The 27,704-nt window shown below is 49.9% G+C and overlaps 1 protein-coding gene across 1 annotated transcript; it reads left to right on the plus strand.

Annotated features, from left to right (window-relative positions):
* The first annotated feature begins 526 nt into the window (after positions 1-526).
* gpaa1 (glycosylphosphatidylinositol anchor attachment 1) lies at positions 527-27,704 on the plus strand. Its single transcript, XM_060825678.1, has 13 exons — positions 527-601; positions 4,039-4,179; positions 10,249-10,428; positions 15,691-15,802; positions 17,456-17,600; positions 18,329-18,430; positions 18,845-19,041; positions 19,405-19,601; positions 20,430-20,583; positions 22,527-22,589; positions 23,343-23,539; positions 24,172-24,342; positions 26,631-27,704. Exons 2-13 carry the CDS (start codon positions 4,106-4,108, stop codon positions 26,872-26,874), a joined length of 1,836 nt encoding a protein of 611 aa, XP_060681661.1. The 5' UTR covers positions 527-601; positions 4,039-4,105; the 3' UTR covers positions 26,875-27,704.

Consider the following 27,704-nt stretch of genomic DNA (forward strand, 5'->3'; position numbering starts at 1 on the left):
CCTAAGGGGCACCTTTTTCATTCAGAGGGTGGTGTGTGAATGGAAGGAGCTGCCAGAGGAACTGGTATAATGACAACGTTTAATAGGCATCCGGATAAGTATATGCATGGGAAGGGTTTCGAGGGATTTGGGTCAAATGCTGGGATTAGGTTAGTTGAGGATGTCTGGTCAGCATGGGTGAGTTGGACTGAAGGGCTTGTTTCTATGCTGTACATCTCTATGACTTAAAACATAATTTGGGGAATCAGAATCTCCTCAGTTCAGGGTCAAAATGAAACACTATCAGGCAGTGTTCTAAGTTACAAACCAGCCATCCATCCAACTGAACTAATGAACATTTAGCCCAATGTAAAGTTGGAATTGGCACAGACGTGAGTAACTGCAGGAGCTCTCTGCCGGCCACAGGTGGCGCTGATGGCAATCGATTTGACCTTTCTACCTGGAGGGAAGCTCTTGCCGCTATTTGTATCTTGTTGTCGTGGAGACCGGAAATCTGTGCGCGGCGGTATACTGTCCGGGTGGAGAGCGGCTTCCGGTCTGAGGCGGGAGGTGTCAGTTCGAGGGGGGCGGGAAAGGAGCGGCGGCAGTTTCCCAGCTCGGGGTGAGTGAGGGCTGAGGTTAAAACCCGCCTCTTCCCTAACCCCACCGGCGGCCAGGCCCGTGCTGGCTGAGGCGATGTCGTGGGAACCCGCGGTCTGACTGTGTCCCCATCAAACCGTTCCCGCCGCCACCCACAAATGTTCGACTGTGAGGGGCATCACAGGGGGGGGCTGACACCCCCCCTGACCCTACCTCTGCCCCTGGAGACCCACAGGGGATTGTCATTATATCCCCATTGCCCTTGTGAGGGGTAAACATTGAAAATAGGCGCAGGAGTGGGCCATTCGGCCCTTCGAGCCTGCTCTACCATTCACTATGATCATGCAATCTCACTATCCCATTCCCGCCCTCTCTCCCCAAACCTCTTCATCCCTTTAGCTGCAACAGCCACGTCCAGCCCCCTCTTGAATATATCTAGTGAACCAGCCCCATTATAAAATCATGAGGAGCATGGGTAGGATAGGCACAGTGGTTAGCACCAGGGTCCTAGGTTCAATTCCAGCCTCAGGCAACTGTCAGTGTGGAGTTTGCACATTCTCCCCCTGTGTCTGTGTGGGTTTCCTCCGGGTGCTCAGGTTCCCCCCACCCCCCACACTCCAAAGATGTGCGGGTCAGGTGAATTGGCCATGCTAAATTGCCCGTGGTGTAAGGTGCATTAGCCAGAGGGAAGTGGGTCTGGGTGGGTTACCCTTCGGAGGGTCGGTAAGGACATGTTTCCATCCTGTAAGGAATCTAATCTAATCTAATCTAAAAACAATAGGCAAGGTCTTTTCCCTGGGGTGGGGCAGTCAAGAATTAGCAGGCATAACGTGAGAGGGGAAAGGTTACATTTAAAAGGAATCTGGATGGGCACATGAAAAGGACGGGTTCAGAGGGATGTGGGCCAAATGCTGGCAAATGGGAATAGGTCAGACTGGGATGTCTGGTTGGCATGGACAAATCAGAACGAAGGTTCTGTTTCTGTGCTGTACATCTCTATGACTGTACGAAGAAATTCTTCCTCATCTCAGTCCTGAATATCTTACTCCTTATTCTGAGATTGTGACCCTTTGTTCTGGACTTCCCCTAAATCGGGAACATTCTTCCTGCATTTAGCCTGTCCAGTCCCATCAGGATTTTATATGTTTTTTATGAGATTCCACCAACCAGTGGAATTCCAGTGAGTACATGTCCAGTCTTTCCTCATATGTCTGTCCTGCCATCTCAGGAGTCAGGAGAAAGTGAGGACTGCAGATGCTGGAGATCAGAGCTGAAAAATGTGTTGCTGGAAAAGCGCAGCAGGGCAGGTAGCATCCAAGGAGCAGGAGAATCGACGTTTCGGGCATAAGCCCTTCTTCAGGAATCAGTCTGGTGGACCTGTGCTGGATTCAGACAAATCTTTTACACAGAGGGTGGTTTGTGTATGGAATGAACTTCCCAAGGAAGTGATAGATGTGCATACAATTGCAATGTCTAAAAGACATTTGGATGAATACATGAATAGGAAAGGTTTGGAGGGATATGGGCCAGGAGCAGGCAGGTGGGACTAGCTTAGTTTGGGATTATGTTTGGCATGGACTGATTGGACCAAAAAATCTGTTTCCATGCTGACTCGAGAAGACCAAAATTGCACATAACGCTTGAGGTGTGACCTCACTGGGACCCTGTGTAACTGCAGCAAGAGATTGCAACGTAGGGTACTGTCTGATATCCCCATTGCCCCGTGTGGTCTATTACAGGACTCTACCTGATATCTCCATTGCCCTGACGTTGAACATTATCGGATGTTCTGGTTTGAGTCCTGGGAATCACTGACGATTTACTGAAGAATATTTGCTGGATGAGATAATTGTACACAGCTCTTTGCAGGGCACATTGAAAATGTTGCTTTTCTGATTATACTCAAACTTGCTACATTGCTACAGCAGATACCGAATCTGTTCACAAAGCTGCTTAAACTGGCCTCAGCAACAGTAGACTAAAGTTCCCACAGAATTGCAGGCTGTTGTATCTTTTACAGGTTTATCTGTGAGAAAGCTGTAATGATACCATGCTTTGTGCCTACCCCTTTGAAGCCCCTTTAATGTTATATTCAGCTGTTCCCAGTTATTGTGTGTACCTATGATATCGAGTCATTTACACCTTCAAATCCCATGTTATCCCCCCACAGTGTTATCTAGTAAGTTCTCCCCTCTCCTGCTCAATCCCTGTACCTCTGCCGATTAATTTCATTTCAAATTCATTCAACGTCTCCACTTTACCACCCTCATGGGCAGAGATTTCCGGGTTGTTTCCACTCAGTGTATAAAAAGAAAATTCTTCCTCCTGCTCCCGTTGTGCCTTGTCTAAATGGTGACGCTATGTTCCCTTCAACCACTCAGGACAGCTTTTATTCCTCTACCTTACTGAAACCTACAATAGGAGAAAGTGAGGACTGCAGATGCTGGGGATCAGAGCTTAAAAATGTGTTGCTGGAAAAACGCAGCAGTGCCCGAAACGTCGATTCTCCTGCTCCTTGGATGCTGCCTGACCTGCTGCGCTTTTCCAGCAACACATTTTTAAGCTCTGAAACCTACAATAGTCTTGTAAACTGATCAAAAATCTCCTTTGCTCTAAGGACGGCAGCCCCAACCACTCCACTCCACCCCACCCCACCAAAATACGCTCACTGATATCATTTTGGTTCTGTTCTTGGGACATAAATTCTGGCCTTGCCAGCAACATTTATTTTGAATTATTGTTGAACTGACTGCCCTGAGGACATTTAAGAGTTGGTCCTGCATAAGTGCAGAAGTGTGGCATGCTGCCTCACAGCACCGGGGACTCTTCTTCAATTCCAGCTTCAGGCGACTGTGTGGAGTTTGCACATTCTCCCCATGTCTGTGTGGGTTTCCTCCGGGTGCTCCGGTTTCCTCCCACAATCCAAAGATGTGCAGGTTAGGTGGATTGGTTAAGGGAAATGTGGGGATAGGGTGGAGGGTTGTCTCTTTGCCTACTGAATGGATTCTATAATTTCCTTCCTTAAAGGATATTAGTAAACCAGATGGGATTTTAAGACAATCCCCAATAGTTACGTGATTGCCATTGGTCTAACTTATTATTGAATTCATGTTTCACCAACGGTCCCAATGGGATTCGAACCCAGATCATTTGCCTGGCGTTCTGGATTGGCATTACTACCTTCCCCCACTACCACTGCCTTCCCATCTACTCTGTGCATACAATCTAAAATATACACATTTCTAATCTCATGTCCATTGTACAGTAGCTGAACAACCTATAACATGGAGTGGGAAATATCTGATATTAATAAATATTAATATCTGATATTTTAAACACGAATTACATGTACATCTCTTCATCCAAGACCACAGCCACAATGACATCACTGACCCATACCCTAAGGATTAAACCTTACCATGTTAATCATTGCCTTTCCTTCCTTCCGTTTGATTTCAGAGTGGGGACATGTCAGTATAGCCGCAGTGTGCCTCTTCCTCCAGTGTCACGGAGTCAAGTTGCAGAAATGGGTCTGCTCTCCGATCCAAACCGCCGGCAGGTGCTGACAAACCTGCTCACCAGGATGAACACGCCGCTGTGGTGAGTAGCAGTGTAATAGTGGGCTCGGGTAGGAAATAAACCGCGAAACTAAGAGCAGGAGGAGGCCTTTCAGCCCTTCAAGCCTACTGCACCATGCAAGATAGTCACTTGTTCCTGCCTTCTGTCCATACTCTTTAATCCCTTTACAAGTGAAGGAACATTTACTCTATCTAACCTCATACTGGGCCTGTCCTGGGAGTGTTTGAGGGGACAGTGTAGAAGGAGCTTTACTCTGTATCTGACCCTGTGCTGTCCCAGTCTTGCAGGTGGTGATGCGGTGACAGTGTAGAGGGAGCTTTACTCTGTATCTGACCCTATGCTGTCCCAGTCTTGCGCGTGGTGATGCGGTGACAGTGTAGAGGGAGCTTTACTCTGTATCTGACCCTATGCTGTCCCAGTCTTGCGGGTGGTGATGGGGTGACAGTGTAGAGAGAGCCTTACTCTGTATCTGACCCTATGCTGTCCCAGTCTTCCGGTTGTTTGATGGGGGGACAGTGTAGAGCAGGGGTGGGCTATTAATTCTTCCAAGGGGCCACATGAGAAACCGGAGTTGTGTTGGAAGGCCGAACCAACAATAAGTTGAACATAATTCTGCTCAGTATTAATTTTCTCCCATTGTAAAAAGTACTAAATTATACAGTTTTGCACTGAAACTTATAATCAAGAGAATAAGGATATTCTGTTACAATAAAGATATGAAATTGTGGAGTAGGTAAAATATAGAAGAAATAAACATTAAAAACAATAATTTCAGTATTTTATTTTTAACGTGTTAATCTCACAAACCAATAATGAAAAGTTGTTTCATTACTGTTCAGTATTACAAACAACTCTATACAAAAAGCAATAAGTGCTTTTAGAGTCATAGAGATGTACAGCATGGAAACAGACCCTTCAATCCAACCCGTCAATGCCGACCAGATATCCCAACCCAATCTAGTCCCACCTGCCAGCACCCGGCCCATATCCCTCCAAACCCTTCCTATTCATATACCCATCCAAATGCCTCTTAAATGTTGCAATTGTACCAGCCTCCACCACTTCCTCTGGCAGCTCATTCCATACACATACCACTTCTCTGCGTGAAAAAGTTGCCCCTTAGGTCTCTTTTATATCTTTCCCCTCTCACCCTAAACCTATGCCCTCTAGTTCTGGACTCCCCGACTACAGGGAAAAGACTTTTTCTATTTACCCTATCCATGTCCCTCATAATTTTGTAAACCTCTGTAAGGTCAACCTTCAGCCTCCGACACTCCAGGGAAAACAGCCCCAGCCTGTTCAGCCTCTCCCTATAGCTCAAATCCTCTAACCATGGCAACATCCTTGTAAATCCTTTCTGAACCCTTTCAAGTTTCACAACATCTTTCCGATAGGAAGGAGACCAGAATTGCACTCAGTATTCCAACAGTGGCCTAACCAATGTCCTGTACAGCCGCAACATGACCTCCCTATTCCTGTACTCAATACTCTGACCAATAAAGGAAAGCATACCAAACGCCTTCTTCACTATCCTATCTACCTGCGACTCCACTTTCAAGGAGCTATGAACCTGCACTCCAAGGTCTCTTTGTTCAGCAACACTCCCCAGGACCTTACCATTAAGTGTATAAGTCCTGCTAAGATTTGCTTTTCCAAAATGCAGCACCTTGCATTTATCTGAATTAAACTCCATCTGCCATTTCTCAGCCCATTGGCCCATCTGATCCAGATCCTGTTGTAATCTGAGGTAACCCTCTTTGCTGTCCACTACACCTCCAATTTTGGTGTCATCTGCAAACTTACTGACTGTACCTCTTATGCTCGCATCCAAATCATTTATGTAAATGACAAAAAGTAGAGGACCCAGCACCGATCCTTGTGGCACTCCACTGGTCACAGGCCTCCAGTCTGAAAAATAACCCTCCACCACCAAACTCTGTCTTCTACCTTTGAGCCAGTTCTGTATTCAAATGGCTAGTTCTCCCTGTATTCCATGAGATCTTACCTTGCTAATCAGTCTCTCATGGGGAACCTTGTCGAACTCCTTACTGAAGTCCAAATAGATCACATCTACCACTCTGCCCTTGTCAATCCTCTTTGTTACTTTTTCAAAAAACTCAATCAAGTTTGTGAGACATGATTTCCCATGCACAAAGCCATGTTGACTATCTCTATTCAGTCCATGTCTTTCCAAATACATGTACATCCTGTCCCTCAGGATTCCCTCCAACAACTTGCCCACCACTGAGATCAGGCTCACTGGTCTATAGTTCCCTGGCTTGTCCTTACCACCCTTCTTAAACTGTGGCACCACGTTTGCCAACCCTCCAGTCTTCTGGCACCTCACCTGTGACAATCGCTGACACAAATATCTCTGCAAGAGGCCCTGCAATCATTTCCCTAGCTTCCCAGAGTTCTCGGGTACACCTGATCAGGTCCTGGGGATTTATCCACCTTTACCCATTTCAAGACATCCAGCACTTCCTCGTCCGTAATCTGGACATTTTGCAAGATGTCACCATCTATTTCCCTACAGTCTATATCTTCCATAACCTTTTCCACAGTAAATACTGATGCAAAATATTCATTTAGTATCTGCAGCTCCACACAAAGGTTGCCTTGCTGATCTTCGAGGGGCCCTATTCTCTCCCGAGTTACCCTCTTGTCCTTAATATATTTGTAAAAACCCTTTGGATTTTCCTTAATTCCATTTGCCAGAGCTGATTAATGTCCCCTTTTTGCCTTCCTGATTTCCCTCTTAAGTATACTCCTTGATGTTTTTCAGTTCATTTTACTTGTTTAGTGAGAAAAATCCAGTCTGTTCTGGGCTTGAACAAGTGCACTGAAGTCTGGTTGAATGTCTGAGGTGGATATACGAAGGACAGCTGAGAGGTGATCATCAGTGATAGAGGATCTGAATTTGGATTTGTTGAACTTCATCACTGAGAATGTCTGTTTGCATATATAGTTAGATCCAAAGAGGACTACAATCTTCTGAGCATGTCTCCTCATGTGTGGAAAGTTCTCCTCTTTGAGGGAAGAGTAAAAATCAAGCAGTGAAACTGACCTAAAGTACTCTGCCAGAAGTGTGTCAGACTGTGGGTCACTGTGTTCAAGCTGACCATAACTAGGTGTATTCTCCATGTAAATGGGGAAAAAAAATCATGTGCATTTCATTCTCAACCGTTTTAAAGTCTTGAGATTGCCTTGAAAATTCACCCTGCAGTGCCTCTGACATAGATGAGTACCTGTGGAGGTAATCAGCTGAAGGTGCGGCTTCCTTCAGTGTTGGCAAGTGGGTGAGAATGTTGTCCTCCATTTGACTTGAGAGAAGCTGCAACTTTCTCATAAAAGCCTTCCCCAAGTTGTACATTTTATGCACAAAAAGGCCCTTGCACTGCAGCTTCACATTTAGTTCATTCATAAGTGCAGTCACATCAACAGCAAAACCAAGGTCTGCAATCCAGTCTGCATCTGAATGCTGTGGAATGCCATTCCCTTTCTTCACGCACAAATCTTGAATCTCTTCCCTCAGGTCCCATACACCTTGCAGCATTTTGCCCAGGCTGAGCCACCTGACAGCTGGGTGGTAGCCTATGTCACGATGTTCAGTCTCACTTTCCTCCAAAAGTGCAACAAACTGCCTGTGATTCAAAGCTCCTGCTCTGATGAAGTTAACTATTTTAGTTACAACATCAACCACGTGGTTAATTTTTAACACCAGGAGAAAGTGAGGTCTGCAGATGCTGGAGATCAGAGCCTAAAAATGTTTTGCTGGGAAAGCACAGCAAGTCAGGCAGCATCAAAGGAACAGGAGAATCGACATTTCGGGCATAAGCCCTTCTTCAGGAATGAGGAGGGTGTGTCCAGCAGGCTAAGATAAAAGGTAGGGAGGAGGGACTTGGGGGAGGGGCGTTGGGAATACGATAGGTGGAAGGAGGTTAAGGTGAGGGTGATATGCCAGAGAGGTTTTGGGGGCGGAGAGGTCGGGAAGAAGATTGCAGGTCAAGAAGGCAGTTACAGAGGAAAGTGCCGGGAGTGGAGGTTGGGTTGGTGGGGGGTGTGGATCTGACGAGGGAGTGGTCTTTCCGGAACGCTGATAGGGGAGGGGAGGGAAATATATCCCTGGTGGTCAAACAGACCCCCTCCCCTATCAGCGTTCCGGAACGACCACCCCTCCATGACTCCCTTGTCAGGTCCACACCCCCCACCAACCCAACCTCCACTCCCGGCACCGCAAGAAATGCAAAACTTGTGCCCACACCTCCCCCCTCACTTCCCTCCAAGGCCCCAAGAGATCTTTCCATATCCATCACAAATTCACCTGTACCTCCACACACATCATTTACTGCATCCGCTGCACCCGATGTGGCCTCCTATACATTGGGGAGACAGGCCGCCTACTTGCGGAACGTTTCAGAGAACACCTCAGGGACACCCGGACCAACCAACCCAACCACCCCGTGGCTCAACACTTTAACTCCCCCTCCCACTCCGCCAAAGATATGCAGGTCCTTGGCCACCTCCATCGCCAGACCATGGCAACACGATGCCTGGAGGAAGAGCACCTCATCTTCCGCCTACAACCACAAGGGATGAATGCTGATTTCTCCAGTTTCCTTATTTCCCCTTCCCCCACCTTTTCTCAGTCCTAACCCTAAGACTCAGCACCGCCTTCTTGACCTGCAATCTTCTTCCTGACCACTCCGCCCATCACCCTCACCTTAACCTCTTTCCACCTATCTTATTCCCAACGCCCCTCTCCCAAGTCCCTCCTCCCTACCTTTAATCTGAGCCTGCTTGGCACACCCTCCTCATTCCTGATGAAGGGCTTATGCCCAAAACATCGATTCTCCTGCTCCTTGGATGCTGCCTGACTTGCTGCGCTTTTCGAGCAGCACATTTTTCAGCTCTAATTTTTAACACTGACTTACACAACACTTCCTGATGTATAATACAATGCAAAAATACCAATCTCTGTTCAGGGTCAATTTCTGTCACTTTATCCTGCATTCTCTTCAAGAGTCCAACATTTCTTCCTGTTAGATTTGGACAACCATCTGTTGTTACACCCGCCAGTTTGTCCCATTTTAGTCCCAACGTGTCCAAACAGGCATTTACCTCCCTGAACAAATCATTACCAGTTGTTGTTCCTTTCATTGACTGCATGGCTGCCAGCTCCTCCGTGATTTTAAAGTCCGTAGTTATCCCACGTACGAAGATGAGTAGCTGGGCTGTGTCACGTACGTCGCAGCTCTCATCCAAAGCCAAGGAGAAAAAGTCAAAGTTGACCGCTCTGTGCTGCAGCTGAAGCTCCAGATTTCTCTCGATGTCCCTAGTCATTCTCGTTACAGTGCGTCGGGAGAGGGACACATTCTCAAATGCCTTCTTTTTCACTGGGTATATTAGTTCTGCAGAGTCCAACAAGCACTTCGTAATAAACTCTCCATCAGAAAACAATTTGCTGTTTCTGGCGATTTTGTGGGATGTGGCATAACTTGTCTTGGCATGAACTGACATTTTGTGGGCGAGCCAACTAGCATCACTTGTAGCTGTTCACACACGCACGCATACACACGCATGTGCGTCCGTACGTAAATAAAAAAAAGCATCCTTTTCAAAACAACAGCAACGCAGTTGTATTGCGTGCATGGCGTAAATACTTTTGCATTTATGTTCTAATTTGAGATTGACCTCATGCGAGTCAGACAGGAACTGACCAAAGGGCCGGATATGGCCCGCGGGCCGTAAATTGCCCAGGTCTGGTGTAGAGGGAGCTTTACTCTGTATCTGACCCTGTGCTGCCCATGTCGTGCGAGTATTTGATGGGGTGACAGTGTAGAGGGAATTTTACTCTATATCTGACCCTGTGCTGTCCCTGTCTTGCAGGTGTTTGATGGGGTGAGTGTGTAGAGGGAGCTTTACTCTGTATCTGACCCTGTGCTGTCCCTGTCTTGCCGGTGTTTGATGGGGTGGATGGTGATTTTGTTTATTTGCTGAAGTTGACTGCTCTTTTTGCTGATGAGGGGATGATCTGTTGGTTAAAGATCAGCTATTTCTGATTCTCTCTGTGTTTTCTCCTTGCTGCAGCTTCATGTGCTACATCGCTGGGGTCTCCTGGTTCATGGGCCTGGCCTTTGAACCCTTTATCCTGCGAATGTACACATCGGAAAATGCCATGGGCTCCACCATGGTGGACGAGAACTTTGTCTATGGTGACAGGGCACTGTCCTATGCCCGGGAATTCTCCGCCCATGGGAAAAAGGCCGGGTAAGAGAAGCTGGAGCCATTGTTTGACGAGTGTGACCTGAGAAGGTGGGAGCTCATATTTCTGTTTATCCAGGAATGAGTTTAGACTGGCAGTGGGTATAACTGAACAGGGTGGGCTGGAATCAATGTTAATGAGAACCAAGGAACTAATAAAGCAAGGGAGAATACAATGAGAGGGTAAACTAGTACAAAACATAAAAACAGGCTGTAAAAGCTTCTGAAGATATGCAAAAAAGAAAAAGATTAGCAATGACTTATCATTGGAGATCTGTCAAAGGCAAAGTCAGGACGATGGATGATGGGAAATAGGGAAATGTAAGTGAATAATTGGATAATGCCTGCTTTCACCAACAAATATACAAAGATTCCCAGAAATAAAGATCCAAGGGATTCATAAGAACGAAGGGACTAACCATAAGGAACAGGAGCAGAAGTGTACCATTTGGTCTGCGCTGCCAATCAATGAGGTCTTGGCTGATCTGATCATCCTCAGCTCCAGTCTCCTGCCTTTTCTCCATAACTCTTGATTCCTCCAATGATTAAAATCCTGTCTCTCTCAGCCTTCAATGTACTGAATGACACAGCCTCAATAGCTCTCTGAGATAAAGAATTCCACAGATTCACTACCCCCCCGCGAGAAGAAATACCTGCCCATCTCTGTCTGAAATGGGTGACCCCCTTACACTGAGGTGATGTCCCTTCCACTCTCCCACACGGGGGAACGACCTCTCCACATCTCCCCCTGGCAAGTCCCCGAATTTTCAATAAGGTCACCTCTCAATCTTCTAAACTCCAACAAGTTACAGGCCCAACCTACTCCACCTCCCCTCATCAGGCAGTCCCTCCATAACCAGGGTCAGCCGAGTGAACCTTCTCTGGACAGCCCCCATTGTCAATCTCCCTTTCCTGAGAAAAGGGGCCCCAGACTGCCCACGGTATTCCAGCTGTGCTCTGACTGGGGCCTTTCGTAGTTTTAGCAAAACCTCCCAACTTTGAAAGTGCACTCCCTTTTGGAAGAAAGGCCAACATCCCATTTGTCTTCTCTGTGTCCTCCCCAAAGAATTCTAATAAAATGGGAAAGATGATTATTAATAAAAGAGTAATGTTGGCAAAGTTAATGGAAGGTTAAAAATTGAAAATGGACAATTCCCCAGGGTTCCCATGATCTACCTTCCAGAGGTGGTGTTCTTTTGTTTAAGAGACAAGGGCGTCGCTGGCTGGCCAGCATTTATTACCCGTCCCTCGCCATAGAGTCATACAGCACGGAAACATGAGAGGGGAAAGATTTTAAAAGGACCTAAGGGGTAACTTTTCACGCAGAGGATGTTGCGTGTATGGAATGAGCTGCCAGAGGAAGTGGTGGAGGCTGGTATAATGACAACACTTAAAAGGCATCTGGATGGGGACATAAGAAGAGTTTAGAGAATTGTGGGCATAGTGTGAGCAAGTGTACTAGATTAATTTAGGAGATCTAGTCAGCATGGACAAGTAGCACCAAAGTACCCGTTTCCATGCTGTATGACTCTAACTCTGTAAAGGATGGAATTTCTCAACTCTCCAGCTATTCACTGACCAAGGAGAAGACATTTCTTTCTACCTTAGTTTTAACAGAGTGACCTCTCATTATGTAGCTATATCCACCAGTTTCAAATGCCCAACCAGTGAAAACAATACTGTGACCAGTGGGAATACTGTAGCTGTGACCAGTGGGAATACTGTAGCTGTGACCAGTGGGAATACTGTAGCTGTGACCAGTGGGGATACTGCAGCTGTGACCAGTGGGGATACTGCAGCTGTGACCAGTGGGGATACTGCAGCTGTGACCAGTGGGGATACTGTAGCTGTGACCAGTGGGGATACTGTAGCTGTGACCAGTGGGGATACTGTAGCTGTGACCAGTGGGGATACTGTAGCTGTGACCAGTGGGGATACTGTAGCTGTGACCAGTGGGGATACTGTAGCTGTGACCAGTGGGGATACTGTAGCTGTGACCAGTGGGGATACTGTAGCTGTGACCAGTGGGGATACTGTAGCTGTGACCAGTGGGGATACTGTAGCTGTGACCAGTGGGGATACTGTAGCTGTGACCAGTGGGGATACTGTAGCTGTGACCAGTGGGGATACTGTAGCTGTGACCAGTGGGGATACTGTAGCTGTGACCAGTGGGGATACTGTAGCTGTGACCAGTGGGGATACTGTAGCTGTGACCAGTGGGGATACTGTAGCTGTGACCAGTGGGGATACTGTAGCTGTGATCAGTGGGGGTACTGTAGCTGTGATCAGTGGGGGTACTGTAGCTGTGATCAATGGGGATACTGCAGCTGTGATCAGTGGGATACTGTAGCTGTGATCAGTGGGATACTGTAGCTGTGATCAGTGGGATACTGTAGCTGTGATCAATGGGATACTGCAGCTGTGACCAGTGGGGATACTGTAGCTGTGACCAGTAGGATACTGTAGCTGTGACCAGTAGGATACTGTAGCTGTGACCAGTGGGGATACTGTAGCTGTGACCAGTAGGATACTGTAGCTGTGATCAATGGGATACTGCAGCTGTGACCAGTGGGATACTGCAGCTGTGACCAGTGGGATACTGTAGCTGTGACCAGTGGGGATACTGTAGCTGTGACCAGTGGGGATACTGTAGCTGTGACCAGTAGGATACTGTAGCTGTGACCAGTGGGGATACTGTAGCTGTGATCAATGGGATACTGTAGCTGTGACCAGTGGGATACTGTAGCTGTGACCAGTGGGGATACTGTAGCTGTGACCAGTGGGATACTGTAGCTGTGACCAGTGGGGATACTGTAGCTGTGACCAGTGGGGATACTGTAGCTGTGACCAGTGGGGATACTGTAGCTGTGACCAGTGGGGGTACTGTAGCTGTGACCGGTGGGGGTACTGTAGCTGTGACCGGTGGGGGTACTGTAGCTGTGACCGGTGGGGGTACTGTAGCTGTGACCGGTGGGGATACTGTAGCTGTGACCAGTAGGATACTGTAGCTGTGACCGGTGGGGATACTGTAGCTGTGACCGGTGGGGTACTGTGGCTGTGACCAGTGGGATACTGTACCAATCAATGCTTTGACCCAGCGTTTCATCATCTGTAACAACGACTGAGATTTGGAGGCCAGTTGCAACATTTCCATATTTGGTGATGATACAAATCCTGGTGGGAGTGAGAGTCACGAGAGGGCGGCAAAGAGGTCTCCGGGGGATTTCAACTGACTGAGTGAGTAGGCAAAAGTGAGATTGCAGGTACTGGAGATCAGTGTCAAGATTCAAGTGGTGCTGGAAAAGCACAATAGGTTCGGCAGCATCTGAGGAGCAGGAAAATCCACGTTTCGGGCTTCATCTGGAATGAGGCAGGGAGCTTCCGAGGTGGGGAGATAATTTTTTTTTTTGGTTGGGTTTGGAGCAGAGTGGCGGGCTGCGGGTTGTGAGGGTGAGAGGTTGGAGTGGGGGAAGGGCGTAGACAGTTTGAGGCGGTTAATGTCTTGGCGGCAGTTGGAAATAAGAGGTCGAGGGCAGGTAATAGGCCAGCCTGGGGTGTCCAGGTGGATGGAGTGTGTTGGAGGTGGGCGGGAATCCTGGTTGAAAAAGTAAGCTCAGAGGCGGAGGGAGCAGAAGACTAAGTGAGTAGTCAAGAATAAGAGTACATGGGAAATATCTGTGTAGTGTGAGATGAGACACTTGGGTCAAAGGAACTGAGGAGCAGAGTATTTCTTATGAGAGAATGGGAAGTGTTGATGTCCAAAGGAACCTGTCATTGAAGGCCAGAATGTAGGTGCAGCAAACAGCATGAATATTGCTGTGCTTGTGGATGTGCAGAGGGATCTTGGAGTCCATGTACATAGATCCCTGAAAGTTGCCACCCAGGTGGATAGTGCTGTTAAGGCGGCATACAGTGTGTTAGGTTTCATTCGTAGAGGGATTGAGGTCAGGAGCCGCAATATCATGCTGCAATTATACAAAACGCTGATGCGGTCACACTTGGAATATTGTGTACAGTTCTGGTCGCCATATTTCGGGAAGGATGTGGAAGCATTGGAAAAGGTACAGAGGAGATTTACCAGGATGTTGCCTGGTCTGGGGGGAAGGTCTTATGAGGAAAGGCTGAGGGACTTGAACCTGTTCTCATTGGAAAGAAGAAGGCTAAGAGGATATTTGATAGAGACATACAAGATGATCAGAGGATTAGATAGGGTAGACAGGGAAAGTCTTTTTCCTAGGATGATGACGTCAGCGTGTACGAGAGGGCATAACTACAAATTGAGGGGTGATAGATTTAAGACAGATGTCAGAGGCAGGTTCTTTACTCAGAGAGTGGTAAGGGTGTGGAATGCCCTGCCTGCCAATGTAGTCAACACAGCCACATTAGGGAGATTTAAACAATCCTTAGATAAGCACATGGATGATTTTGGGATAGTGTTGGGGACGAGCTGAGAATAGTTCACAGGTCAGCGCAACATCGAGGGCCGAAGGGCCTGTTCTGTGCTGTATTGTTCTATGTTCTATTGGAAGATGATAAGAACAGGAGCAAACAAATCCTGCTTCATTTGTAGAGAATACTAGTGAGATTGTACTTGGAGTGCAGTGCTGTCTTAATTCCTCAGCCCAAGGTCATACTTGCTACAGGAACAGCAGATGTTCAGATTGATTTCTCAAGTGGACGACTGGGCCTATATTCTTCAAAATTTAGCAGTGAAAGGCACCCAAATTTACAACATTCTCAAAGCAATAACAGTCGATTCAGAAAGAAATTTTGCCCTGGCCGTGGGCTCAAGAAACAAGGGACAGTCTCGAAATAATCCATTGAAGGCCAGATGAGGAAGAACATCTTCTGTCAGGGTAAAAGTTTGGATTTCTCTACCCCAGAGAGCTGTGAAAGCTCACTCATTCAGTAAGGTCTGAACAGACGGATAGATTTCTAGTTGATTATGATATCAAGGGATCTGGGGCTAGGAGTAGAATATCAAAGTCTAGAATGGCAGAATAGGCTGGGGGGCTGAGTGGCCTATTTGTACACTGCACGTTCCTCTTGTGGGTTTGAGGTTTGGGCGTCTGGTTTGCTGCTAGGTCAGATATCTGAATAGTTTGGAAGTGGGATGGATGTCATTGGATGGGGGTTACTGGGGCGGAGGTGCAGAGCTGTCAGCTGGAACTGGAAAAGGTGACAGTGTGTACAGAGAGTTCAGAGTTGAAAATAAGCTTTGAGCACAGTGGTGTCCTGTTCTAACTGCAAACCTTTCCTTCACTTCAGGGAGATGCCTGTGGAATGGCTTGTGAAGACCATGAGTGGCCTGGGGCTGGAGACCCATACCCAGACCTTCTCGCGAACTCTCCCCTTCCCCGACGAGATACGGGAGAGATATGTAAGTAACTGACCCTTGTAACATTAGGCAGCTGGGTGAAAGCACAGTGATACAGTCTGGAGGCAGTCTCAGCAGTCAGTACGCTTCTCTCTCCACACTGCCTGCTTCCCTGGGTACTCTGCTGCTTCATCCTTCCCACCACTGTGGGGCCAAGTCAGGATAAGCAGATGTCAAGAAGTTTACTGTATTATTCTGTCCAGTTAGTATAGTTTTATTTACCTCAGTGTAAATATACTTGTTGTTCAATTAAATGGCCACACAAAATCAAGTTTATAAAGTCATTCACAGAAAGAGGGGGAGGGGAGAAATCATTTTAAATATTGAGAAAGGGGCAGCACAGTGGCTCAGTGGTTAGCACTGCTGTCTCACAGCGCCAGAGGCCCAGGTTCGATTCCTTCCTCGGAGACTGTGTGGAGTTTGCAAATTCTCCCCGTGTCTGCGTGGGCTTCCTCCCGGTCTCCTCCCACAATCCAAAGATGTGCAGGTCAGGTGAATTGGCCATGCTAAATTGTCCATAGTGTTCAGGGGTGTGTAGGTTAGGTGCATTAGGCAGGGCTAAATGTAGAGTAATAGGGTAGGGCAATGGGTCTGGGTGGGTTACTCTCTGGAGGGTCAGTGTGGACTTGTTGGGCTGAAGGGCCTGTTTCCACACTGTAGGGATTCGATTCTGTAAAATATCAACAGTTGATTTCGAGTCAATTTCTCCTCAAATACCTCAATGTCCAAGTACCCAGTAGAGGGTGTGAGTGATAAGGCTGTCTGCTGTTAGTTTTATTTCAGGCAAAGTTGCGTTATTATTTCAGTGGCCTATGTTGTAAATACGTTATAACAGTGCAGTATACACCCCCTGCATTATGGTTCTATTACTTGTGTGTGTTTTTACATTGTTTATGTGGACCTCTTGACGATGCGGAATATTTGACCATCCGGGTGTTGGATGGACAAAAAGTTTGTTGTAATTTTGCTGAGAGAAGCTGCTGGTACAGCGCAAACAAATTGCTGGTTAAATTGTGCAGTCGTTTGATTCTCAAGTGGTCCTTTGAGAGAGACGTCAAAAATCACAATGGAAAGATTATTGGTCACACATCAAAAAAAAACAGTAGAAGGATGTTAATATAAACAGAGAGAGCGGAGAGAGTTACCTTTTGAGGGAAGGAAGCTGCCATCCTTACCTGGTCTGACTGACATGTAACTCCTAACCCAGACCAAAGTGGCTGACTCTTAACTTCCTTCTGGGATGAGGAGTAAATGCCGGCCCACCCTGTGGTGCTCCCATCCCGTGAACGAACAGAAAGAAAAGGGAGACAAGAGAAAAAGAGAACAAGGAGAGAAGTGAGAGAGAAATTATATTTGTACTGAGTCTCAGAAATACCATAAAGTACAGGGAATTAAAATGTTTTGTTACAGATTTAATTATGAAATAATAGTTTAACAATTAAATCCATGTTGGATTTTTTTGGTTTAGAAGGAGTAACAAGTTCAAAGAGGTTGATGATAATAATTGTGGACAGTTTAAAGAGGCAGGTGTTTGGGTTCTACGGTCTGTGCCACTGGGAGTGTCAGGAGAATTAGTGATCCCAGGGATGATCCGCTGCTGTTTGTACCATACTCTGCCAGGAGTCACTTATTCCCACTTTCCCGTTGAAACCACAGATGGTGAAAGGGACCAACGTGTACGGAATTCTTCGGGCGTCGAGGGCGGCAAGTACAGAATCGATCGTGCTGAGCACTCCAGTCGGGATCAGACAGAACAGCCAGGCAGCTGGCCTGCTCCTGGCTCTGGCTTCATATTTCCGAGGTGAGGGGAGGGGAGCGCCTCGCAGACACTGCCTGCAGCCCTGACCCCCACCCCACCCCACCCCACCCCTCCCAACAACTCTTTCCCACCTCACCCCCATCAATCCCTCACCCCCTGCCCCCCCCCCCCCCCCCCCCCCCCCCCCCCCCCCCCCGACACTCCCCAGTGGGACAGTGTAGAGGGAGCTTTACTCTGTATCTAACCCCATGCTGTCCCTGTCCTGGGAGTGTTTGATGGGGACAGCACAGAGGGGGCCTTACTCTATATCTTACCCCGTGCTGTCCCTGTCCTGGGAGTGTTTGGTGGGGGACAGTGTAGAGGAAGCTTTACTCTGTATCTAACCCCGTGCTGTCCCTGTCCTGGGAGTGTTTGATGGGGGCAGTGTAGAGGGATCTTTACTCTGTATCTAACCCTGTGCTGTCCCTGACCTGGGAGTGTTTGATGGGGATGGCGCAGAGGGGGCTCTGATATGTTTTGAACACCAGCTCCTTTCGACTGTGTTCAGTGGGGAGGTGGTTTGGGCCCACTCAGCTGGGGGAGGGCATGAGGGATTAACTCTTGGACTGAGTGCAGTCTGTGCTGCTGCAGCTGATTGACTGGGGAATGGTCTTCAAACAGCCAAGTAGCTAACCCCACACCCATTGCCCTTGTGACAGTGAGACAGGGAGTTTATCAGTGGATGGTTGCTGCTGTGTGTTGAACATTTCCTGATACTGTTTCTGTCCCAGGTCAGATTCACTGGGCCAAGGACATCATCTTCCTTTTCAATGAACATGACATGATTGGGATGGAGGCTTGGCTCGAAGCTTACCACGATGTCAATGTGACAGGTAAGGGAAGCTCCCTCTGCCTCGGCTCATTTTTCAAATCCTCCCAGAGCACTTTCCTGCTGCTGCCACGAAAGTCTGCAGCCAAATTGTCTGACCCTCCGACAGCGCGGCGCTCCCTCAGCACTGACCCTCCGACAGTGCGGCGCTCCCTCAGCACTGACCCTCCGACAGTGCGGCGCTCCCTCAGCACTGACCCTCTGACAGTACGGCACTCCCTCAGCACTGACCCTCCGACAGTGCCCACTCCCTTAGCGCTGACCCTCCCATAGTGCGGCACTCCCTCAGCACTGACCCTCCGGCAGTGCGGCGCTCCCTCAGCGCTGTCCCTCCGACGGAGCAGCGCTCCCTCAGTACTGCAGTGGGATTGTCAGCCTGAATTATTGCGGCCATTGAGAGGTTTCTGTCTCGGTGCAGATATTAACTCGTCGGTGATGGAAGGCCGTGCCGGATCGATCCAGGCCGCCATCACCATTGAGATCAGCAGTGACGTCGTGACCAGCTTCGATATCAGTGTCGAGGGGCTGAATGGGCAGCTGCCAAATCTGGACCTGGTGAACCTCTTCACATCATTCTGCCAGAAGAATGGGGTACTGTGTACCATCCAGGGCAAGGTAGGTCCTCCCAGCCCCAATGGGAGTGAGGGGAGGGAAGGGTCACCACCAGGGCTGAGCTCACTTGAGTCAGAGGGCTGACACAACTTTAGAAACTGGAGCTTCTGGGCTGGTAGGGAGCAGTGGGTGGGGTACCCAGGGTGGATGAGCAGGACAGGGGCCGGGCGGAATGGGATGCAGCAGTGGGAGCGACGAGTGGGCTAGGGGAGCGGGATTGGGTCAGGACACGGGGGAGAGGTGGGGGGCACTGGGGAGGGGAGCAGGATGCAGCAGGGATAGGGAGACGGGTTGGGTGTTGCTGAAGGACTGTGCACTGGGACCTGGTGAGTCTGGTATATGATGCTGGCCTGTGGTGTATTGCAGTTACCGCGCCTGGACGGAGAGACCCTGGAGGGTTATCTTCACTCACTGCACACCATGCTGCTGATGGTGCTGAAACAGGGCTCTGGGAAATCCCAGGGAGACCACGGCCTCTTCCTGCGATACCACATCGAGGCAGTCACCATCCGCGGCATCAACAGCTTCCGTCAGTACAAGTTCGACATGGTCACTGTCGGCAAGTGAGTGTCACTGCTAGTTACTGGTAATCTGCACTAATCAGAAACCTGGGTAATCATGAACTTCATGAACCGACCACCTGGTTACTGGTTATCTACACTAACCAGAAACCTGGATAATAATTAACTTCACTATCTGGCCACCTGAGTAATTGTTACCTTCACTAACTGACAGCCTGTTTAACCACTGCCTTCACGAAACTGCACCCTGGTTACTCGTTACCTTCACAATGAGTTCCCTAGTCAGTAGCTTCCTTCAAGATCCATCATGGTTATTCAAGATCTTTACCAACTGTGTTCCTGGTTCATCGTTCCATTTACTAGCCAGCAGCCTCATTACTCACTAACTTTACTAACCGGCAGTCTAGTTACCTGACACTTTCAATAATGAGCAATCTGGTTAACTGTTGCACTCACTAACTAGTAGTGTAGTTGATTACAATTATCACTAACCAGTGTTCTGGTTATTTGTTCCCTCACTAAATGACCACCTGATATTGTTTCACTAATTAGCTGCCCAGTTTAATCTCTGATTTCACTAACCAGTTACCCTGCTTAATGAAACCTGTGTGGATTGACTGCAACTTCTCTGTGCTGTAGAGTGTTTGCGGGGACGGTGTACTGAGTGCAGTCTCTCTGTGCTGTAGAGCGTTTGTGGGGATGGTGTACTGAGTGCAGTCTCTCTGTGCTGTAAAGTGTGTGAGGGGATGGTATCCTGAGTGCAGTCTCTGTGCTGTAGAGTGTGTGAGGGGATGGTGTACTGAGTGCAGTCTCTGTGCTGTAGAGTGTTTGAGGGGATGGTGTACTGACTGCAGTCTCTCTGTGCTGTAGGGTGTTTGAGGGGATGGTGAGGAAGCTGAACAACCTCCTGGAGAAGCTGCACCAATCCTACTTCTTCTACCTGCTCCCATCTCTCTCACGGTTTGTCTCCATTGGATATTACATGCCCGCCTTTGTCTTCCTGATCCTCATCCTGCTGCTCAGAATATCCTTTTCAAACTCATGTTATTAACCTTGCTGCTCCTTCCACCAGAGAGCATACTGAACTAGGCCATCATCTCATCCCGTCTCTCCATCTTTCAATAAGAGCTTGGCTGTCGGAGGGTGAGCGCTGAGGGAGCGCCGCACTGTCGGAGGGTGAGCACTGAGGGAGCGCCGCACTGTCGGAGGGTGAGCGCTGAGGGAGCGCCGCACTGTCGGAGGGTGAGCACTGAGGGAGCGCCGCACTGTCGGAGGGTGAGCGCTGAGGGAGCGCCGCACTGTCGGAGGGTGAGCGCTGAGGGAGCGCCGCACTGTCGGAGGGTGAGCGCTGAGGGAGCGCCGCACTGCCGGAGGGTGAGCGCTGAGGGAGCGCCGCACTGTCGGAGGGTGAGCGCTGAGGGAGCGCCGCACTGTCGGAGGGTGAGCGCTGAGGGAGCGCCGCACTGTCGGAGGGTGAGCGCTGAGGGAGCGCCGCACTGTCGGAGGGTGAGCGCTGAGGGAGCGCCGCACTGTCGGAGGGTGAGCGCTGAGGGAGCGCCGCACTGTCGGAGGGTGAGCGCTGAGGGAGCGCCGCACTGCCGGAGGGTGAGCGCTGAGGGAGCGCCGCACTGTCGGAGGGTGAGCGCTGAGGGAGCGCCGCACTGTCGGAGGGTGAGCGCTGAGGGAGCGCCGCACTGTCGGAGGGTGAGCGCTGAGGGAGCGCCGCACTGTCGGAGGGTGAGCGCTGAGGGAGCGCCGCACTGTCGGAGGGTGAGCGCTGAGGGAGCGCCGCACTGTCGGAGGGTGAGCGCTGAGGGAGCGCCGCACTGTCGGAGGGTGAGCGCTGAGGGAGCGCCGCACTGTCGGAGGGTGAGCGCTGAGGGAGCGCCGCACTGTCGGAGGGTGAGCGCTGAGGGAGCGCCGCACTGTCGGAGGGTGAGCGCTGAGGGAGCGCCGCACTGTCGGAGGGTGAGCGCTGAGGGAGCGCCGCACTGTCGGAGGGTGAGCGCTGAGGGAGCGCCGCACTGTCGGAGGGTGAGCGCTGAGGGAGCGCCGCACTGTCGGAGGGTGAGCGCTGAGGGAGCGCCGCACTGTCGGAGGGTGAGCGCTGAGGGAGCGCCGCACTGTCGGAGGGTGAGCGCTGAGGGAGCGCCGCACTGTCGGAGGGTGAGCGCTGAGGGAGCGCCGCACTGTCGGAGGGTGAGCGCTGAGGGAGCGCCGCACTGTCGGAGGGTGAGCGCTGAGGGAGCGCCGCACTGTCGGAGGGTGAGCGCTGAGGGAGCGCCGCACTGTCGGAGGGTGAGCGCTGAGGGCGCGCCGCACTGTCGGAGGGTCAGCGCTGAGGGCGCGCCGCACTGTCGGAGGGTCAGCGCTGAGGGAGCGCCGCACGGTCGGAGGGTCAGCGCTGAGGGAGCGCCGCACGGGCGGAGGGTCAGCGCTGAGGGAGCGCCGCACGGGCGGAGGGTCAGCGCTGAGGGAGCGCCGCACGGGCGGAGGGTCAGCGCTGCGGGAGCGCCGCACGGGCGGAGGGTCAGCGCTGCGGGAGCGCCGCACGGGCGGAGGGTCAGCGCTGCGGGAGCACCGCACGGTCGGAGGGTCAGTGCTGAGGGAGTGCCGCACTGTTGGTGGGTCAACGCTGAAGGAGCGGTATATTGCTGGAGGTGCTGTCTTTTGAATAAGGCACTAAGCCCATGTCCCACTGGAGAAAGAGTTGCTCAGTAATGTCTGGAAAAAGAGCAGGACTCTGTCAGTGCAACTAACACACAGGATCGGGGCGTTCGAGTCTTGCAGTTTGTTGAATCAGTGTTTTGGCTGCCATGCCAGCTGGGACTGTCCTTCAGCTGCTGTGTTGTAGTTTGTGATGTGCTGAGGGTGGGAATGTTAGCTGCGGATTGTCAGGTCTTTCTGCAGCGAGTCGCCGCCACTGAGCAGTTTGTTTACGAGAGTTTTCCTCAATGTCTTCCTCACGCTCTTGACCTGTGGATCCGATTGTCCAAGGTTCCCGTCTCTACTCAGGACTGTGCCAACGAGGTAGTGTGTGTGGGGAGGGAGGGGGGCGGGGGTGACGGTGAGGGGGGGAGGGCAGGGTCAGTATGGGCACCACAGGGGTCAGGCTGCGAATTCAAGCCCCGAATGTGACCCTCACTGAGCGGGATGAAGGGGAGGGGTACAGCCCTTTGGGCCTCCGTGCCTCATCCCTTCAAAGAGTCTGAATTGTTGCAGTGCAGTATGAGGCCATTCGGCTCAGAGGGCCTGCACTGAGCATGGTTACCGAGCGCCAGTCTCCTACCTTCTCTCCATATCCCAGCACACCACTTCAATACAAATGGCCATCCAATAACCCTCTGGAATACCTCAATTAAACGTGCCACCCACAGTATTCCTGGCTGTGTCCCAGGGTAGAGGAATTTGGGATCATTCAGTGGAGGGCCCAGGGTGGGGTGGGAGAGGGAGGGGGCGGGGATCAGGTGAGCCAAGTGACGCCCAAACCCAATTTTCCCCCTCCCCTCCCTGTCCTCAGGGGTAGCAACCTGATTGTCACTGACATGGCTGCTCCTGGGATGTTGCTGTGCACGATCCATTGTCACCCCCCACCTCCCCCACCCCCTTCGGTAATCCAAACGGTGCCCCGATCGGGCAGTCATTGACCGGGCAGACTGAGAGGTTGGGGTTGACACCTGGCGAATGGGGTGCACCCGTACTCTGTCGCAGTCCCTCTGAGTTTGTAGTTCACCCCCCCCAAGGTTTGTTGAGTTTGTAATCACTCCTGTTCCTTCACTCCAGAATGTGAGACCAAGTTTCCTGTCGATCATGACTCCGATTTTTATCTGCCATGTCATGGGTCTTGCCCTCTACTACGTGCCACTCCTGTGCCAGGGAAGAGCGACAGACCATTTCCCCGTCTCGGACACTGAAGCTGTCGTACTCACTTCCATTGCAATCTACGTGGCCGGACTGGCACTGCCCCACAACACCCAGAGGTAGGACACAGCGTCCGGCCGAGGGCAATCACACACACACGCAGGTACGGAGGGAACAAGCATGACAAGAGAGAGAGAGAAATCAGGACAGTCACGAGAGAGAGAGAGCAGGCCACTGGAATCAGTGACAGGGGTAGAATGGTGAATATTCTTAGTCCTTTGATGATACGGGACGCTTCACCAGAACACCCCTACACAGTAAAGAGAGAATTTTGGTGTACGAGGGGAGAATGCTGATTGGTTGTCAGGTAGATTCTGATTGGTGGTGGTAATGTCCTGTGAAATGAGCCAGCGAATGGCTGCTAGGTTTTGAGCTGAAGCTGACACCATGTGCAGACAAACAGCTGCAGCATCATGTGTCCTTCTGCCGAGAATGTCCTGACTGTGTGGGTTGTTGTGATGAGGCAGGCACTGTCAGAAAGGGCAGCCGGAGCCCATTCAACAAGCCCTTCCAGAAGGCAAGCAGAGCTGTGTGGGAGGGAGGGAAGGGCGAGGCCTGGTCTTACTGAGGGCCTGTTTCAGTGAACCAGCAGACACAGTGGGAGGGGTGGCGGTGGGTGGTCTGATCCTGTGAAGTTGCTGGGTGTTGTGCCTTGACGTGGAGCCTGTGTGCTGTGTTGTTTTCCCGACAGTGGCTTGCCGACTGAGTTGGCTGCCCATGGCTGGATGACTCTGAAGCTGATCTCTGTCCTATACCTGGCTCTCCTGCTGGGCTGCATCACCTTGATCAACTTCTCTCTGGGCTTCATCCTGGCTGTGACCCTCGTCCCAGCAGCTGCCCTCGCTGAGCCTGCACCCCACAGGTAAGGGACATGGGGGGAGAGCGCTCATCCAGGATAATAGAGGCATGGAGATGTATAGCACAGAAACAGACCCTTTGGTCCAACCCTCTCATGCCGACCAGATATCCCAACCCAATCTTGTCCCACCTGCCAGCCCATATCCCTCCAAACCCTTCCTATCCATATACCCATCCAAATGCCTCTTAAATGTTGTAATTGTACCAGCCTCCACCACATCCTCTGGCAGCTCATTCCATAAACGTACCACCCTCTGAGTGAAAAAGTTGTCCCTTAGACTCTTTTATATCTTTCCCCTCTCACCCTAAACCTATGCCCTCTAGTTCTGGACTCACTGACCCCAGAGAAAAGACTTTGTCTATTTATCGTATCCATGCCCCTCATAATTTTATAAACCTCTATAAAGTCACCCCTCAGCCTCCAGGGAAAACAGCCGCAGTTCCAATCCAATCCGTGTGGCAGGGTCGATTGGATAGGGCTTGGGGAGTGGGTGGGTGGTGATCAGTCATCCCCGCTCCAGGACATCTCTGCAGGAGTCCCTCAGAGTAGTGTCCTCGGCCTAACCATCTTCAGCTGCTTCATCAATGACTTTCCCTCATCAGGGCGGCATGGTGGCTCAGTGGTTAGCACTGCTGCCTCACAGCGCCAGGGACCCGGGTTCAATTCCAGCCTCGGGCGACTGTGTGGAGTTTGCACGTTCTCCCCGTGTCTGTGTGGGTGTCCTTCAGGTGCTCCAGTTTCCTCCCACAATCCAAAAATATGCAGGTTAGGTGGCTTGGCCATGCAAAATTACCAACAGTGTTCAGGGACCTATCGGTTAGGTGCATTAGTCAGGGGAAATCTGGAGTAGCGGAATTGGTGTGGGTGGGTTACCCCAGAGGGTTGATGTGGACCTGTTGGACTCGAGGGCCTGTTTGCACGCTGCAGGGACTCTGAGGTATAAGGTCAGAAGTGGGGATGTTCGCCGATGATTGCAGTGTTCAGCACCATTCGCCACTCCTCAGATACTGAAACAGTCCGTGCTCCAATGCAACAAGATCTGGACAATATCCAGGCTTGGGGTGACAAGTAACATTCACGCCCCACAAATGCCAGACAATAGCCATCACTAATTAGAGGCACTCTAACCACCGCCCCTTGATATTTAATGGTGTTACCATCACTGATTCCCGTACTATCAACATCCTGGGGGGTTATCATTGATCAGAAACTCAATTAGGTTCGCCATATTATTTCAGTGACAACAAGAGAGGGTCAGAGGGTGGGAATACAGCATAGAGTCTCTCAGCTCCTGACTCCCCAGAGCCTGTCTACTATCCACATGACCCAAGTCAGGAAGGCGATAGAATTCAAGGCTACAGCAGATTAAGAATGATTTGGAGATGCTGGTGTTGGACTGGGGTGTACAAAGTTAAAAATCACACAACACCAGGTTATACTCCAACAGGTTTAATTGGAAGCACACTAGCTTTCGGAGCGTCGCTTTAAACCTGTTGGACTATAACCTGGTGTTGTGTGATTTTTAACAGATTAAGGCAGCAGCTCACAGCCCCCTTCAGTTCAGGCTTTGGAATAAACTCTGGCCCAGCCACATTCACAATCTTATCAATGAATATTTAGAAAGGTGATTGTTCCCTCTATCCAAATAGTGTTTTTTACACACAGTTCCTGCATTCCTCAATATTGAATACTTTCCAGTACAATTTGTTTTTATTTACCAAGTCAGGATAGCAGCATTCCTTCCCTAAACTGGACGAGATGGATCAGATCATTTCATTCCTGATATTTAGTCCAGATTTAAATGCACTCTGTTTCTGTAGTGGGATTCGAACAGGTGTCTCTGACTCAGTAGTCCATGTTTCTGCGTGGGTTTTCCCCACAGCAGCACGGTGTGTTCACCCACACGTGTGGTTCTGGAAGAAAGTTCACCACCAACACCACTTTAAGAGCAACGAAGGGTGGACAATCAATGCAGCAGCAATCCCTGCGACCCACACCTGAATTAAAAATTAATCCAACTTCGTAAGAACTCTGCTCCTATTCCTGGTGTTTAATTATAATTAGGTTGGGTACAGCACAACCTTCACATTCCTCTGAAAATGACACTGTAAAAAAGGGATAATTTTTAACCAGTTGCTTAGATTTTCAATCTTCAAACAGTTTGCAGTATTAATTATTGGATGTTTGTATTCCAAGTGAGTTCAGAGCTTTTCCCTTGACTTGGGAACAAACATTTCGAACCTGACTGTGATTTTGACAGTGCCTCTCTTTGTTGCCTGCCCCCTCCACAGGACGCTGAAAGCCCTGTTCCTTATCCTGATGTCGCCGATCACTATCTTGCTGATGTGTATTTACCTGTACCATGAACTGGCCGAATACCCTATCACTCTGCTGGAGTGCTGGCAGCTCCTCCTGCAGGCTGTGGCTGAGTCCATTCTCGATCACCATCTGTACAGCTCCATCATTTACCCCTTTGTTGTCTTCTTCATCTACCCCTGCTGGCTCCTGCTCTGGAACGTGGTCTTCTGGAACTGAGAGAGTGCACACATCTCCCTCCACGGCCCTGCCCAGGACGATACACACCACCCCAAGGGTGACGCGGTTGAAGGCATGATGGGTTAGAAAGACAGCAGACTGTGAGGGTCTCTTATTGAATAACATTGGGTTTCATTCTGGGGTTTCTGAGGTTTTAATTTGACTGCATGGGGTGATGGGGGAGGGAGTCAGAAAACAAGACATCTCAGGGTTGGGGGTTGTGGGGGCTTGGAGGGACCGATCACTTGGAGAGGGAAGGAAAAGGGCGGGAATTGAGGTCAGCACGGGGTGTCTGGTGACTGGGTTACAACAGGAAATGGGCAAGTGAAATGAGCTGAGGACTGAAGGGATCAGGAGGGACCAAGTGGAGTTCTCAGGGGAGTTGCTGAATAAGGAAGTTTGTCATGATCTGGGGAGACCAAACCTCAACATTTGCACTTCGGGATAGAATGAACCTTAGTGTAAGTGAAAAGGAGCAGTGTCTAAGTCTTTATATCACCGAAGAATATCCCCATGATGTCTAACCCCACCTGGTATCCAATAAAGCTTTCAGATCATATCCAGCACCAAATGCAGGGTTTTAATGTAACTTTTGGATGTGTGTGTTGGGGTTGAGTAAGGAGCTGTGTTTGTGACCTTCACACAGATCATTACTTTCTGTTGGGGCTGGTCTGAAGTCAGAAACACATCTCAATGAAATGACTGAATGTTTCTCTTTCACTGAATGAGGACCTGTTTCACTGCTGAGTTTATAATGTGAAAAATTGTTTGTTGTGTAAATAGTCGATTGGATTTTTAAAGAAAGGTGAGAATAAAAACAGATAAATATT

The sequence above is a fragment of the Hemiscyllium ocellatum genome, chromosome 5 (assembly GCF_020745735.1).
Source record: "Hemiscyllium ocellatum isolate sHemOce1 chromosome 5, sHemOce1.pat.X.cur, whole genome shotgun sequence".
Taxonomy (NCBI): domain Eukaryota; kingdom Metazoa; phylum Chordata; class Chondrichthyes; order Orectolobiformes; family Hemiscylliidae; genus Hemiscyllium; species Hemiscyllium ocellatum.